A 17843-nucleotide genomic window follows, 5' to 3' on the forward strand; every position below is an offset into this window, starting at 1 on the left:
CCATCCATCCATCCATCCATCCATCCATCCATCCATCCATCCATCCATCCATCCATCCATCCATTTTCTTACACCCTTGTCCCTCAGTGGGGTCAAGAGGGGTACTGGTGCCTATCTCCAGCTAGCGTACCGGGCGAAGGCGGGGTCAATAAAAACATCATTTAGCAAATAAGTAATTTGTTAAATACTTAATAAGCTCCAACGGTGGCCTTCAGGTTTTTCTGTGTGTCTGGAAGGACCGTCTCTGGTTTTAAGTGTTTTGCAACTTCATAGTGATTTTCTTTGGGATTGGTGTGCATTCAGTTCTATCCATCTTCTCTTCAACTCTGATCATCTTGCACAAAAACATTCCTAAAGAATCCTAAGGACATCCTAAAGATTTACTTCAACAATAATCTGTGCCGCTCTCCTATTGTATAGGGATGATATTTGTCTTGTTAACAGCCTCCTTCACCTGAGCTTTAAAGCTTAGCTCCTCCTCCAGAGATATACTTTGTCGTTATTCTATCACGTCACATTTATGTGCTGCTTTGTGTTGCTGTGCCACATAAATATAGACTAAAAGGTATGGTTGTAACAAAATATAAAACAAAAGTCTAAAGGGTAAACATATCTTTGCAAGACACTATGTGGGCTGATATGTACTGAATAAGCTTTGCTTACAACTATCTGTTACAGGCTGCAGAGGTAAGGCATGAGACTTAGAGCCTTTATTGGTAATAGAAGAGCACTTTATTTCAGTAAGAGAGAAGGGTAAAGATGGGAGCTGATTTTTAAAGATTTATGGCATGACTGACTGCCAAGCTAAACTCACATAGTAGGTGAAAAAGCTTTTGCACAGCTTTCTAGCATTGCATCTTTGAAACAGTCATAAAGGATCAAATACCTCTGTTCCAAAATGAACAATGAAAAATGAACATTGGAAGTTTGAGTTTGAGGGGAAATTGCATTGTGCACAACAACCGCAACTCCCCTGCAGAACATATATAAGACCTTAAATATACATGACGAAATCAAATAAATCCACCATCTGATGCAAAGCTGTTTCACACAGGCAAACAAATAAACAAGCTGCTCTTATTTCCTGTGCCATCAGGCACTCTCAATGTTTACTCCATGGAAGAGGAAGCACATACTGCGGTTCTTTGATAACACTTCAGAACAGACCCCATGCCAACTCTCACACAAATGTAGGTGTGATCCTTTCTGTCAGGGACAGAAGACAATGGCTGATTTTCAGGCCACTTAAATCAATATTTTACATATTCTTTCCCCATTTTTATGGTGACATAACTAATGCTGGACAGTTTTTTTGCTGGCATTTCATCTGGCACTCCACATTTTGTGTGTTTTCTTTTTTTTTTTTGCGTTGTGTTTTTTGATTTGTGAGAGCAGATTTGGGAAATTCCTTGCAGATCCTGCAGCGCTGACACTGTGGCACATCAGCAGCAAGGCTCTTAAGCTGCAACTGCAGTATGTGGTGACAGATGTGTGCAATGACCTAACAAGAAAACTCCCACAGCTACATTTTCTTTTAAGACTGCTAAGTGAAATAACAAGAGTAAGCTACAGCGTTTTGTGCATGTGCAAGTCTCAGCACTAAATAGATTTGATATAAAGTAAAAGCACAGCATTGAAGAAAAATGTATTAGAAATTGCATGTTTGATTTCCATGCTATATTGAGATACAAAAAAATGTATCTCCAGCAATATTATTTTCTTTAAAAATAAAAGAAAATAAACAACACAAACACCAAGTCTTTGGTTTAGTAAATCCCCATGGATACTATTTTTACTCACCTCTCTCTTGGCATTTGGTGGCTGGGATTGTGAAGACAGCGGATGCTGAGGCTGAATAGCTTGCGGGCGGTGCGCTGGATTTTGAGCCGCTGGATCTCCAGGGAACTCTGGAGGAGTCTGTAACGGGCCTGTAGGTCCCAGTCGCTGCCCCACAAAAGATGCACACTGCTGATGGGCAAAAAATGAGTGGACGGGAGTCTCTTCAGGAATGACTTGAACTCATCTAGAGAACAGTGGAGGGACAAGATGGGACAAAAAAAAATGTAACACAGGATAAAGACTGAAATTAAACAGAAGTCATTTGTAGACAGATGAAGACAAATTTACTGACACAAAACATTTAACTATGACTATTCCTCATTACACTGTCTCTTACAGATAGGCCAGAGTCCTGAGTCCTCTCTTTTGCACTTTAGTCTTTAGCATAACCCTTACGTATTAAGGTTTAGGGATGATATAGGAAGAAGTTATTCAACAATTTTATTGTTGATTTAGCAGTGCATTTTTAATATTTATACCTCATACCTTTTTTATCATGCTGATAGAGTTCACCAGATTATTATTCGATATGTCCGAGTATTTCATGATGACATGTATTATGAACGCTTCACCAAACTTAACAGTGGGATAAGCTGTTTTGATTTCAGATGGTCATTCTTTGTTTCATATCAAACCCACTTTAAGTGGAAAGCTTAATCTTAGTCTCACCTAACCAAAGCACTCAATCCAAGCAGAATTTAGAAAACTCCACATATCCGTTTGTGACGGTAGGGCAGACTGTTTTTGTTTTGTTTTTTTAGCATATTGTATGGTATACAGACAGCATGCAGTTGCTGTTGTGAAGACTTGGTAACCTCAAGGGTATAATTTGTTGGTGTAAAAATGCAGTTTAAAAAACGAATTAAAGGAGAAATGTGAGTCCGAGTTCTTTTTCACTGTATTAAAGTAGTAAAAAAAAATACGATCCACATTTGAAGATCATTGTTTTCCTATTCTTTAAAAGTTGCCAGCGAATGTTTTCCTCTGCATCTTTGGTTTGAAAATTTAAGGCTGATTCTGTTGTTCAAGAGCAGAAAATAAGACTCTGGAAGTAGTAATCATCCTCTCCTCTCAGCTCTTGGGTACCAAGATTACTGCCCCCACATTTTTTCAGCCAGTCTTAGTGATTGTCCAAGTGGCTAGCATACAGCCTAGGATAAAATGTTCTTGTTTCCTCTTGAGACCACTGTTTTGTTTTGTTTTTATTAATTTCTTAGCAAGAAATGATTTAAGATGTTTCTTAAAAATTCTTTAAATATAACTAAAATTGTTTTATGCCTGTTCGCATTGTGATATACTAAAGTTAAATGATTCAGCAAAGCTTTAATATAAACTAAAGGAATTTAATCTTGAGCAAATGGAAAGAAATAATTACTATCCTAAATGCTGGCTCATCAAGACTGGGTTGAAGATGTTTGCTAAATACAATAATAAGAACTGTTCACATCCTGAAATGTTAAAATGAAATGTTTTTTCTTTCAAATATTTTCTAAATAAATTTAATCTTGAATACTAAAAGCACATGTTAAAATAGCAATTTGCTAAATATTAGCTCAATATTGCCAGAAATGTTTAATGAATCATTTAAAGAAGAGACAAAACATCATATCATTAGACTTTTACAGCTGAGGTGATGTAAAATTATAAACCTAAAAACAAACGTACGGAATGAATAAAAACACAGTTTAGCAGAAACGCAAACCACCAAAAGTTTTAGCACGCTCAGAACATAGACCCACATTTTCAAGAAATGCACCTGCAAAACATGCTGGCACTCTCCTAGACATGTCCTCAAGACATTTTAACAGTATTAACCAGAGTTAAGAGCTCTTTTTCAGTCACAGCTGGGAAATGTCAGGAATTCCTTCACCCTCCTCCCTGGCATGTCAGAACTCAGATTTCCCTTTTTCTTCAAAGGAGCCAGGATCCATCTCCTCCCCTGTTTTGAACTTGCCACAAACCTCCACCCAGCTTTCAGAGATGACATAAACCGTCTTTAATTCTTTCCTAAACAAATCTGAGCGACACCAGCACCTAGCATTCAGAACTCTGTCAACATGAAAAAAAGAAGCTACATTATCATATTGTGCCCCAGTGGCAGATATGCAAACCCTTTTATACAAGCTTCAAAGACTTCAAGTATCATTTTCCTTTACAGAGCAACCAAGTAGTCCACATGGTGGTTCTTATCTGAACCCACCCAGCACACCTTGTCGACAGATTAGAACTCATAATTTAACTTTTCCCTCATTTCATATCAATTTGTTTGCTCACATCAGTTACAAATATTTGAACTGGAAGTTTTTTAACCAGCCAGATGCCACTTTATAGTGGCAGCCACCAGTTTGCCGGCAACTCTGGCAAAGGCATAGATAAAGCCTTCAAAAAAGCTCATATTGGAGTAGAAAATTTTAGAGGATGCCAATTTTTGAGTATATATATTTAGTAGGGAAAAAGTTCATATTCACAAATGTTTGTTTTTCAAAAAATAGAAATCGTTTCAAACCTCTTCGTACTTTCTACAATTCCCTTTTGTCAAAAGATTGCCAGTCTGTCTGTCTCTCTGTTGCATGCTTTGCAGTAGTTAACTAGTTTCATTGCTGTTCTCATGAACATCTCACAAACTGAGACAGACTTTAGCTGTAATTACTGTGATAACCATAGTGCAATGTGTCATTGTGAGTGCAGTGTGTGTCTTTTTGTAATAACGGGGGAGACAATTCAACTAACACTAACAGCATGCAGCAATTTAGCATGCACTGTGAACTGGCACAGTATACACAATGAACGTGTTGTCACTGGAGAAACTGGGCTACTCCCGTGAAGCAATGGTGGGGCGTCTGTCATATTTAATATTTCCCTTTTAAAATCATTGAGACATTTAAAGCTGAAACAGAAATGTGAATATTGTTGTCAATGTTATTGATTGATTAAAAAAAAAAAGATTAGTTGCCAAAGCCAAATATATACTTTCATATACCACAAAATAATATTACACCAGCTTCATCCCAAGCAGCTGTCAGAATATTAGTGAGTCTCAGACCGCACAGCTAGCCAGAGCAGCAGCCGCAGCTGTCCTCACAGCCAGGGAGTTTACACTGTCAAAGCTCTTGCCTTTTGATAGGATTACCAAGCAATGGATGTGTCATGTCCAGTGTGAGATCATCTTCTTTCTGAACCTAAAGAACATATCCCTGGAATATCCTTGAAACAACTGACTATTGATTCCCAGAAATGTAATGAATCTCACTACAATGCAATGCAAATTAATTTCTACAACTCTACATCTTTTATCTTTGCTGTACTCATCCATTTCAGTTTAACATGTATGTCTATGTGTCTCAAGGAGTTTACACTAGGAATCCCTTCAATTCACAATGATATTTAACTTATTAATCAGAGTGAGACGTAGGCGCTGCCTTGGAGTAGCTATGCTCTAAAAGCTAATATTTACATTCTTTCCACAATGTCCAAATTTGACACGTACTTTCATCACTTTTTGTTGAAAACAGAAGCCTCTACAGGATAACCCATTTTCTGCATCTTTTGCATCTTATGTGCATGTTTTTTTTCATACTTCAAAAGCTCTCACAAAAAGAAAAAAAATGCTTGTAAAAGGAATAACAAACAAACTTCAAGTCTTTTGATAGTCACAGAGGGAAGCCAGGTTAAACTATTTTGTAGGAGTTTTCAGCTTACCCGAGTTTTCAAAATCTTTATAAGAGGCTGCCCAGGACTCAGACATCACCAGCAGGGTGTTTTCCATGATCTGGATGTCAGTGATGGGACAGTTGCACTGGGGATAGTCATCAGCACACTGACAGATGCACTGGTTGTTGTGGCACACATATTCACCCTCTCCGTTGCACATGATGTAGCTCAGAGCTGACTGGACAAATTTCTCTTGCAGGTATTCTGGGAATATGACCTGAAGGCCTGAAACAAATGAAAAATAGTGAAGTTTTGCTTAAAAATGTGACAACACCCATTTTTCCTTCTTTTTAAAATAATATACTAGATAACATGATTGAGAAAACAAACTTTGTTTAACTTTCTTCATGTAATACAAAGTCACAAAATAGAAAATGAGAAAATGTGAAATTGTATGTAAATATTTTGTTGTATTTAAATAGTAAGTAATAGTCATCAGGTAAACAATTTTTTCTACAAACGATAGCAGCATTTGTATACAGGAAACAAGTTAGTTTGGTAAAACTAAAAGATTAAGGGTTTAAAAGATCTGAGGTTCTTACCAAGTCTTCTGGTGACCCATAAGAGTTACCAGTGTTTTATTTTAACTGTAAATACCCAACTGAACCGCAAGGGTCCTTCAGAAGTTATAACAGCAGTCATCATTAAATAGGAACTAAAATGAAATGAAATGAGGGTGTGATGGAAATGTAACCATGAGGCTGTGTCAAAACAACAGAAATACTCCAAAGAGATCACTGCACAAAATCCTTCCCAAAATGTGGTTTATATATTCATGTTTAGACCTACAAAGCACATTTTTAGCATGCAGAACTACAAAAGTTTAAGATGGGACAACCACATTCTTTCTGTAGAAAATACAAAGAAACAGTTTCATGCAATTTAAATATTGGGATTATGCTTTTTTTCACAAATTGGCCTGTTTTGAAATGAATAATCTTGAGCATAATTTGATGGTTTAAGTTCTGATTTCCCCAGATCTGGGACAACTCCCGTAGTTTCCATCCCTCCTTTCACGTCTATGTTTTAAACAGTCAATGTTATTTTTTCTGAAGTACGCGCCTTCAAAGAATGCATCTCTTTTCTTTGAGCTGTTTATGGCGAGTCGCATATAATGTGACAAGGAATGGGAAAGCCTGATGCTGGGCTTTGACATATTTAGCTGATATGTTCATTTAAAGTTTCAGAGTTCAAGCTGCTCATTCTTCAGTATCAATGACAAACTTTTAATAATTCTTAAGACTCCCAGCCAATCCATATCCCTTTGGGGATCTCACCGAATTAAAGCTTGGACATCTTACAGTTCAGGCTTTCACTTCAGTTCAGACCGGGAAAAATAAATCCCTTACTCTACAAGCCACTGGATTGGAAAAGAACTAAATAGATTTTTCCTTCTCGTATGAAACAACATCTTGGCGAGACCGTATTTTCTTAATAGCTTTTCCTTGAAGACAAACTGTGCTTCAGTACAAAACATATGCAACCAAGAACTAGGACACAACACGTTATTGAATGATGAATAATTACATTATTCCTCCTGCTCACATTTTATTTTCACCTTCGGGTGAAAGGCGGAATCCACTTATGCAAAGTCAACTTAATGTGGCTAAAATGAAAGGAAAAGTAAGCATATAATTTCGTATTGTACACATGAATCATTTTCAGGGTGTTGTCAAGGAGTCAAATGGTATCTCATTATGCATTTGCATGCAGCAATTAATCCTCCTTATTTTCACCCACAAACGCTAAACATTGCTGTGGGTAATTCAGAAACAGATGAAAGCCTTAATGGTTTGGATCTGAAACAGAACACTTCAATAGTCATCATCATGATGACAGCCTCTGAAGAGAAGTAACACATAGTGTGTTTTTGGTTGTTCATGGAAAAAGAAAATGTTTTGTATTTATTCTCAAAACATTTCGGAGTTTAGACGGTTTTTATTTAAATCTGTTTATAAGATCAAATCAGAGACTACTCAAAGGAATTCTTCCACTTGCAGCTATTCAAACACAGCCCCTACACCTTGCACTAAAAGTCTTCTTACAATGCATACCTCCTTTTTGCATAATCTCTTCTATTCCCCACACCTCATCAGAAGCCCTGCCCATCAGTGATGAAGGGAACAGAAGGAAGCAGGGATGGAGCAAGTAAAGAGGATGGATAGATCATGTCTGACCACAAAAGAGTTTGGTTGCCCAGGGCTTTTTCTCCATCAGGCTTGTCTGGATCCAATATTCATTTAGCTTGATGTATTCCTGGGCTTGAAACTTTAATGTGATTTGTGGGAAAATCCAGATGGCAAGTTCACGGATCAACGCTGCTCCCTGACAGTGCTGGTGCCAGCGGCCGCCTGCACAATAACACCGATTGCCTCAGTGCTCCCCCAACGCCACAATCACTCCCACCACGAGACCCTCCCCCCCATTTCCTTATCTGTATAACTACACTGCATACCCCAGCTCTACCAACACAAGCACACATACTTTATTTTTTTAATATTGGTGTGTTAGTGCTGAAGAATTGAAGAAGAAACCATTTGAGAGTCTGACATTCAGCTCAACTCTATTGGTCTTGCAATCTCTTGTATTTCACTCTCCTTTGCACTTCGTATTTCTGTCCATTCTCTTCCTTTGCGTCTCTCGTTGCCTCTCACTCTGTCTTTGTACACATCTTCTACTGTCTTACTTCATTACACACACTGCTACTCCTACCACACACATCCATGTGCCCCCTGACTCCCCCCATCATCCTTTGGCTCCCATTCACTCCATCAATCACTCTCTTCATTCCTGTTTCTTCACCTCTTCTGCTCTCCCCTACATTTTCTCCTGCTGAGTGCGCATTCAGATATCAGAAAATTCATGCCCTGCGTTGCCCCGTCTGCTACTATGCAGAAATGATGTCACGTAATAAACGTAAATCTATCAACATTTGTTAGAGCATTGTCAAAATGAGCAAAAGTATGGGAGCCCGCAGGCTACAAATAAAGAGAGAAACCAATCAGATATAAAAACATTTGTCTTGTGACTTAGCAAGCTTTTCTAGGTTAGCGCAATAACATGTGACAAAATTGAAAATGATTGAACCATAAAGCTAGTTTATTGGATTATGAGTCAGGCATGTGTTGGGGGAAACACTAGATACTGGAGTATAGGTGTTACACTTACCATCATTTAAGGGGAGATGATGAAATGAAAGGTACATATTGCAGCAGCTTTGCTGCTATTTGATAACCTCCAACTTCATGCTCTGTCAGTGTAAATAATTCTCTTCAATACAGATGCCTTGCTTGCTCTAAATAAATAGCGCTGCAAAACGGCACATAATCATACTGCATATAAGCTGATAGATTTCGCTTCTCATATTTTGATGGATATGGACCCACAAACGTTCTATGAATGCTAAAAGCGAATGGTGACTTTGCCTTTTCATTATGTCTCTTTCATGTGTGCTTTTTCTTCTTTCTTTTTTTAAACATAGTGACAGATAGGGAGTGTAGGCCACAACTGAGGCTTGTAACTGCTTTGGCAAGCATTTGCCTACTTACTGGAATGCCATGCTCCGCCTCATAAGTTACAGTTTCATTAAAGATTAATTGACCATTGTGTAGCTGCAATTTCACAAAATAATCATTACTTAATCCACTGGTGCAATAAAGTGCGTTACCTCAATGGGGGCATTAAATTACCACAGGAGGTTATTGTTGCAGCTATAATACCATTCCAAAAGGCTTTAGACAAAAGAGACTCCTAAGTTCACAGTTGCACAGGCTTTCTTGTTGATAATACATCCTTGATGTGAAAGGGGAACATAATTTAAAATGTTGCTACATTTGCCAGTTTTCGCATACAGACTCCTTGTCTTTACGTACGAGGTAGAAGTGCAGCTGAAGAAGCTATTTATCCACTTTTCTTTTTTTTTTGTATAGAGTGTGAGGTGTGTGTATTGGGCCAGACAGAGGATAACATGTTCCACTGGAGCTGTTCTGAGCTCTCAGAATATGTTAGCATTTTTTAAAGTTCAGAATGAGCTGTACTTAGCATTCAAACAGATAATGTGTGGTGTGTCAGTGCAGAGTATATTATCGTAGATTATCATAAGTGCTCTAAGCACTCGAGTAAGCAGAAGCTTGTGTTGTCATACAGGACTGTTGACTCACAATTTTGTATTAGTTTTATTTGGAAAATTCCTGTGGAACAGGACGTTTTATTGTTGGAATAATGCTTTCTGTTTCTTTTTGTAAAATGTCCCGTTTAGTTTTAGGATTTTCATAGAATCCTTGTGCTCAGAAAAGGAATGCATTTGACGGAGCCGGGCAACAGAAATAGATGCACACAGCACCTTGCAAAGGTATTTATACCCTTGTTTTCACATTTTGTTTGTTGCAATCAGTTGTTACTTCTGTGATAAAGCACATTAATGCAAAGTGAAAGGAACATTCATAATTTATGCAGATCTTATTTTTATATATATGCAACAAATAAACTGAAATACATGGCTTGTAGTTTTTTTTTTTTTTTAAATCAGTCTCCCTGATTTTACTTTTTGTTGCAGTAATAACAGCAAATATAAATATGTGCTTGATCTAAACCAGAGGGGTTTTAAGTGCAGTCTGCCATTCGGAGCCATCTGAATAATGTTGTGTTGCCCTTTAATGCAGCTTAAAAATAGTACAAATTGGCCACCCATCAAAGGTGTAGATGGAAACGTTTTGGGATTATTATTATTTTTTTAAGAGGGGGGGTGACAATTTTATGATGCATTTCTATGATCTTAAAAAGAAAATGCGGTACAGCATAGCCACTTATTTAACTTGGCTAAATACAGTGAGGGTTTCAGTTTGAAAAGTTAGAAAACTGCAAACCTTCCATTCATTAATTTCATTTGGGGTATTTTTCAGACCAACAATAATTTGCTTTTATTGACTTTGTTTCATCTAAATATTGCATGCTTAATGTATTGCTGTGCTAGAGTTGTACCTTAAGAAATAATCAGAAAGCTTAAGAACAGAAACAATTTTATAATAGCACATTTAGACTGTTAGTCTAACACAAATACACAATTTTTCTAATTTTCTTAGAAAGCAATTAATTTATGCAAATCAATTTACGTTGCATGAATTAATACTTAATTGCAAAAAAACGTATTGCTTGAAGAAAAAAAAAATTTAAATACCCTGCAGTAGACATGTATTAGGTTTTTACTGGATTTTATTTACTTATTTCTCTACTAAATTTCCTTTTTTTTTCTGAATGGATAGTTTTTCCAACTATTTTTGTAAAGAAAAAGTCTCAAGCTACATGTCCTCTTTGATTTCAGTCAAAAACACAACAATAGCTTTGTCCTGCCAGGAGGTGGCGATAACATCGGCATCAACTCCATCAAAATTCAACAAATGGAAAATCGTGAGATAGACTAAATCATGTGCTTTCTCAGACAGTTTACTTTTATTCCAGTCATTGGCGTAAGTCTGAAAAGTGTTTCAAATGTGTTTTTTTATTTATTTTAATTTAAGTGTGTGCTGTCAATAGGCACAAATAAAGTGAAAAATATCAGTAATGTGAAATACCAATATTATTGCAGATAAAAACACTGATCTAGCTAATATTCACCTACGGTAGGACACACATTCTTATTTTGCAGTCTGCTTATCCATTTTGCTCATGTCTAAGCACTTACAGCAACATACAATGTCATTGTCAGATACAAAGACAAGACAACAATAAACTGAAAAGGCCCCAAAAGATAAATCTGCTTTAGACTGGAGAACACTTAAAAAGATTATATAAATGCCTGCCAGTTTGGAAGCAAACTAAAACAAATTAAGCATGGTTTAAAACTTTTGCACCATACTTCAGCTTTTGTCTTGATGAAACTGAGCTTATATATTTTTATCTTGCAGGTGTAGCAATCACAGTAAGAGCATAAATTACCTAGGAAATAATCTTGGCATTCGGTTTGCTGTGTTTGCCGTATAAAAACAAAATGCTGAAATTGCATGTTGGAACAAATGTGATTGTGAAGGGCAGGAGAAGTAGTGAGGTAAATGAAACCTCCATGGCGCTGAATCATTACCTGATATTTTGCACCCTGAAAACCAAGATATACATGTTGAGTTGGAGAAAAATAAGTGAATGATTACTTTTATTCCCCTTTACAAAATGTGGTGCCCCTCTATGTGGCAAATCAAATTTTTGCACTTCTAAACAATAATGCATATTTCAAGATGCGTGCAGTAATGTTAAATTCACAAATTGCAGCTTCAGTCAGTATTAGCTGTATTGAAAAACAATGCTTTGGTGTATAGTAGGGAATGTGATTGCCTTTGGCTGCTCATTCAGTGTTCAAGCTGTTCCGTCATGTGTTGCCATGTGTTCCCTCACAGCAGTAGCGGTAGACCTCGACTGGCAAGATTATTGTACTTGTCTCACAATAGGCGCACAGACTGAAACCATGCACCCACATGCACACACGTAGATCCACAGCCTCCGTGAGCTATTGCAGAAATCACATGTTTTACAAGAAGCCCAGAGAGTGGGGGAGGAGAGACATATGACAGGCTCTGACATTTCCATTTGAGCTAGAACAGACACAACTGTCCTCAAAGTGTCACTGTGTGCTTTATGCACATCTCAGATCAAAAGCCCAGAGTTATCACAGAGACGATATCACATATCCCTAAACGCAGTATTAGTGTTTATCTTCACGCTTTGATCAGAATGGACAAAACTTAATTCTTAGCAAAGTCTTGCACATTAACTTAAATAGATGCGACTGCAGTTTAAACTATATTGTAACCTAATTGTGAAAGCCTTTGAAAATACAAGTTTTAATTCCACCAGGATATGCAATGAAGTGCTAATGAAAGCCACTCAACATTAAAAATAAGTATTACTAAATTTCTAATTTAAAATTTGGAAATAAAAATTGACGTTTGATACAGGAAATGAAAGGCCATCTGAAGAAATCACAACAAATGCAGCAAACAGAGGAGGGGAAAAAAAATGTGTGATTTATGATCAAGCTGGTCCAAGTGTAAGTTAAATATATAAATATGTCCTCATGTTTTCAACAGGGGTTTATAACAAATTAGAGAAGTGCTTATTAAAAAATAATGTGCTGAAAACTGTATATGCTTCCCAAATGTAAGGAGAAAAGTAACAACCTTTGGAACTCCCCTGAAAAAAAAGAGATTTAAAGATCAATGTTTTTTATTTATTTATTTTTTTAGGTGCCAGACTTTCATCAAACATTCATTAGGTAAATACACGTCATTTCAATACTTAGAATTGTTCTTAATTAGGAACTTTTTCTGATGTCACAAATCATGGTCATTTTACTTTACATTGATCATAAAGGCATTTTTCTTTCTAAATACATGAAAACTAGCAAATTCTTAAAATTAATTCCTTTGCAAGATCATGTATGAAGGACAGCTATCTAAATAAATAAACCCCATGGGAAGTGTACATATTTATAAGACAGTCAAACAATATATATTAATAATAAGCTCATTTATAAATGTAAGACAATGTTGCTGATCCTATGCATCTTGAAAATCCTGGATAGGTACAAAATATGTAGCCTAAAGTTAAACATGTTTCTATAAACAGAATGCTTGTCATTTCAAAGCGTCTAAATCTACAAAAAAACTACAATCCTTTTAGTTTAGTTGTTTGTTAAGCTTTCGAATAACTTTATCAAGAGAAAGAACACTTTAGGAAAGAGCCAAAGCAAAAAAAAACATGGACGTTGATAAAATGCCTGGGCTTATTTTTTTTTTTCATCCAATATTTGCTCTTCATGTTATGCATCAAATATTTTGTCGTCAGTAAATAATTCCCTGCTAACCAAAAGCTTTTTGTTTACTGATACTCCCGTCTGCACATCAAATCCTCAACAAGTCCATCACAGAAACACCCAATTGATTTGTCTGTTTGTTTTACTTTCCCAAACTGTTTACAGCATTTTTCACTCTGAAAAAGGGACATGCATTGAGGAACATAGCAATGAGTATCCAATTCATCACTCTCTGCATGACTCGCCAGGGCCAGTTTAATTTATTTTCACTTTCCCACTTTGAAAACTGTTGGCTCAGGCTATTCTAACATATTCATAAATCTTCCAAGATAGGCTCATGGCTCTTCCAAGATAGGCTCTTGAGGAGACTGGAAAAAGAGAAAAGAGAAAAGCAGGCGTTGGAGATTGAAAGAGGCAAATTAGTTTGCTTTTGTTTTGGTGCTAATTTATGACAGCCACACTGGGGTGATAGGGTCCTCACAGGGTAATGGCTTGTGGAGGTTCTGGGCCTTTTATCTTTCCATGGTGGAGCTAATATATGTAACCAATTTGCAAATTATCACCTCCAGTACACAGTTTGTCTGTTACTTCTAAAAAAAAAGTGTAAAGAACTATGTTTTAGTATTCAGATTTAAAATACCTTAATTTCAAAAGTAACAGCTAAAATGCATTTCCCTACAAGTGCTACAAAAATACACATCTGGGGTCAAGAAAATCTAAAAATGAAACTCCTTTTGTTTTGAATTCCTAAAAAAAAAAAAGAAAAAAAAAAGGCTTTTACAAAGAGTTTTACAAACCAATGAAAATCCAGACCATTTAACTGTGTGCTAATACCCTCTCTCAACTCATTCTCTGTCCCCAATAAGCTATTTTTACTTGTAGGTCTCATTGGAGACTGAAAGTGAGAATCCAGCCAAATGCAATATCATCAGGTTTCTAAGCTTTAGCCTGGAGAAAGGACAAGCAAATAAAGAACAAATTAATGCGGGAGACTAGAAGTTTATCTAATTCCCAACAGCTGTAAAGCTAAATTGTGCAGATCTTTCATTTGGCTCAAATGAAGCAGAATAAACAAGCTAGAAAAAAACCCCAAAACAAAACAAAAAAAACAAAACAAATACAATCATCTACATGACTAATTCAAGGAAATTGGTTCCTATCCATTTAAGTTAAATATGTGGGGAAGTTTTGGACTTGCAAAATAATCAAAGAACAATGAAATTTTAAACCATATAACATCCCAGACAATAAGGACAACATGACAGTACTCCAAAATGGCATTACATACTGAACATCCAAAACTGTGAAAATATGCGTTAGGTTTTACAGGAACTTGCTAAAGTATTCAACTGTTCTGAATTATGTCATATTGCAACCATAAATGTTTGTCAGTGTTATTTTAATTTCATGTAATTGTATGTAATTTTTGATGATGTAATACATCAAGAGAAATCGGTACATAATTGTGAAATGGAAGGAAAATGCTACTTTACTTTCCACTATTATCTGTAAAAAAATCAAGTCACATTGGATGGTGTGTTACTGGACAGCAAACTTAAAACTTCAAGTCTAACCACAGTTTCTCTGTTGGATTTTTGTCTGAAGTTTGAATTATTTCAATACACTAAGCTTTGATCAAAAACGCTTCATTTTAGCTCAGCATATGTTTGGGTTTAGTGTTCTGACGAGATAAACCCTGATTACAAATCTTAGACTCTTCTAGGTTTCTTCTTATTGCCCTGTATTTATTTCAATCAGTCCTATATACTCTGAACTTTTCTGTTCTTGCGAAAGAAAATCATCACCAAGACATTTTACGGCTACCATCATGTGTCACCATGGGGATTGTTTGTTCCTGGTAATTTGGAGTGCTGTTTCCTCTGCACGGCATTTTGCCCCCATTTGACCAAATCATTTTCTTACACATGTATTATGTGTCTCCCATACGGTTTGTGGTAACCCTTAAATTGGACTCTTTAATGGCTTTCTTTCAGTAATGGCTTTCTTCTTGCCACTCTTTTATAAAAGAAAGATTTGTGGAGTGCATGACTAACAGATTCTCCTGCCTGAGCTGTTGATCTTTGCAGCTCCTCCAGACTTCCCACAAGCCTCTTGACTGCTCAGCTAGCCTCTCTGATTAATGCTTTCCTTCCCCAGCAGATCAGCGTAGGTGGACGGCTAGGTCTTGGAGTGTTTGCAATTCTGGTGTACAGTTTAATTTACCAAGCAATGGATTGCACAGTACTTTGTGAGATGTTCAAAACCACCTCTTTTAAAAAAATCTGATAAATACCTTATGAACTGATCTGTCTGTTGTCTTCCTTAGTGTTCACAATGCTGTTTGTTTATTAATGTGTTGTTTAGAAAGGTCTTACTCAAACATCTGCTTTTGTACCTAGATTAAATTACATAACTATAGATTATTCTTACTAATTATGTGATCTCTGGACGTAATTAGCTGCACTGTATTATATTGAGGGGGAATGACAATAAAAGGAGGTTTAGTACTATGCATGCCAGAGTTTTTGGAAAACCCTATATCATATTTCTATCCATTTCACTATGTGTCACTTTGTTTTGATTCTTCACAAAAGAAAAAAAAAATCTAATTAAACAAATGGAGGCTTGTGGTTACAAGATGAAGAAATATGACAAAAGTATGGGGACCGTGGATATTTTCCAAACTTTAATGCATTAATAGATCAAATATTGCTAAATCTTACAACAGTGTTTGTGACGCTGTCAAGGACAAAAAAATGGGAGTAGGGGGATGAGTGATAAATAGTTGTAAATAGCACAAAGAATATTTGTCAAACATTTTACATACCAAAGCCACATGACAGAGGAGCAATATCTGATTTTAGATTGTGTGGCTGTTCACTTGATGTTGGAATCTTCTACAACATTCTAATATAAATCTAGTGCAGTAATGTGGAATATATGTTTTTTATTGAGCAGTATATGTGTATTTTTTGCTTTTATTGTAGTGTCAGAGTTCAGCATGTATTTTTACTGTTTGTAGTGTATTTAATTATGGTGGCAGCGTTGTTTAGGGCACAATTTTCTAGACAAATTTCCTCTATGGGTGGAACAAAGTATACATTTATCATCTGCATCTATCTACGTAAAAGCAAAGAGAAAATCTAGGCAGCATCAGATTCACCGTGTTATCTGCGTCTCGCAGTACCACCGACTCACTAAAACAAAACCACAGGGGTGAGAACAAAGGAAACACTTTCTCCTTTCATAAAACTTGTGTATGTGGGAGAGAGGATAGTCAAATATCTAAGGCAACCACATTCAGAAAGTTGCTTATTTCTTGCCTTTTAATTCAAAGTCCTGTCTGGTATTTCCACACCAAATGCCATCACAGTGAGGATAGAAAAGCTTGATCATAGTGAGCATTACAGTAAATACTTCACACCATAGCTCTAGAGTCTGATGTGGGTATATCTGTGAACAAACTGCAGCAAAAAAGATAATAAAAAAAATGTTATAATGACAATAATAATAAATCATGCCAGCAAAGGGAAACACCATGATTAAATGTTTAATTACTGGAACAAATCTAGGGATGTTTTCTATTACTGCATCCTTGTTGTAACTCGTGTGATTTTAACATACCAGTAAGATCCTCCTATATAACTGGGCAATTAAAAAGACTAGATTTATTATATTTCAAGTTTTCATTTTTTGCAATCCATAAAGAATGAGCGTCAGTATTAAACTGAAAAAAAAAATAAAAAATTTAATTCTGTGAATTAAAGTAACCAGAGAATGCTGCTGCAAAAGCTTTAAGCAGATAAAATAGTCTGAGATATGTCACCATGGAAACTTCATGTGATTATGATTAAAAGTGTGGCTCTAAGCATTAACAAGAAAAAAATGCATTAGTACCTGATTCAGCATACACAAAATATTTTTGTGTCTGTCAACTTTAAGTCGGAGCGTGGGTCTATACATCAAGCAACCGACTGGTTGGAACGCAGCCTGTTCTCACTTCCTGTTTTGTAGTCTCTCACCAGTGTTAGCGGAGGAGCTCGACTGCTGTGCAAAAGGCTTAAAAATCTTAAATCAGTCAGGAAACTGTCAAACTTGGTTTAAAAAGCATCTATGAATCTCATAGTCTCATTTCTTAGCAAAGTGCTGGAGGCAAAAACCTACATCAGGGTGAAAAGAATCAGAAACTCTCCTCAATCAGGGTGGCAAGTTTTCACTCTGGTTGTCATAGACTTAAATGGTAGGAGAAGAGAAGCAAAGAAAACAAAAACAAGGGAATAGAGAAGAAAGGGAAGAAATATAATGATCAGTCACAACGGAACTTATTAGGGACTAACTGTGCCTCGAGGATTCCTCAAGCAGAAAAAGAAAACTGTATAAACTAAATATTATTCTTCAATAGCTGTTTCATAAAGTTGAATGCAAAAGGAGACTTTAACATTTATTTTTTCCTTACTGCTTACCTGAACAATGAGGTCAAACAAGCATATTT

At 36.3% G+C, this 17843-nt stretch overlaps 1 protein-coding gene across 2 annotated transcripts in view; it reads right to left on the reverse strand.

Annotated features, from left to right (window-relative positions):
• Positions 1-17843, reverse strand: part of brinp1 (bone morphogenetic protein/retinoic acid inducible neural-specific 1) — a 123481-nt gene that overhangs the window by 10128 nt on the left and 95510 nt on the right. For both annotated transcript variants that reach the window (XM_008424389.2, XM_017307922.1), the window contains exons 6-7: positions 5539-5775; positions 1801-2023 (exon numbers count right to left, since the gene is read on the reverse strand). In XM_008424389.2, coding sequence (XP_008422611.1) covers positions 1801-2023; positions 5539-5775 — 460 coding nt within the window. The remainder of the gene's footprint in view (positions 1-1800; positions 2024-5538; positions 5776-17843) is intronic.

Source organism: Poecilia reticulata, linkage group LG12 (genome assembly GCF_000633615.1).
Source record: "Poecilia reticulata strain Guanapo linkage group LG12, Guppy_female_1.0+MT, whole genome shotgun sequence".
NCBI lineage: Eukaryota > Metazoa > Chordata > Actinopteri > Cyprinodontiformes > Poeciliidae > Poecilia > Poecilia reticulata.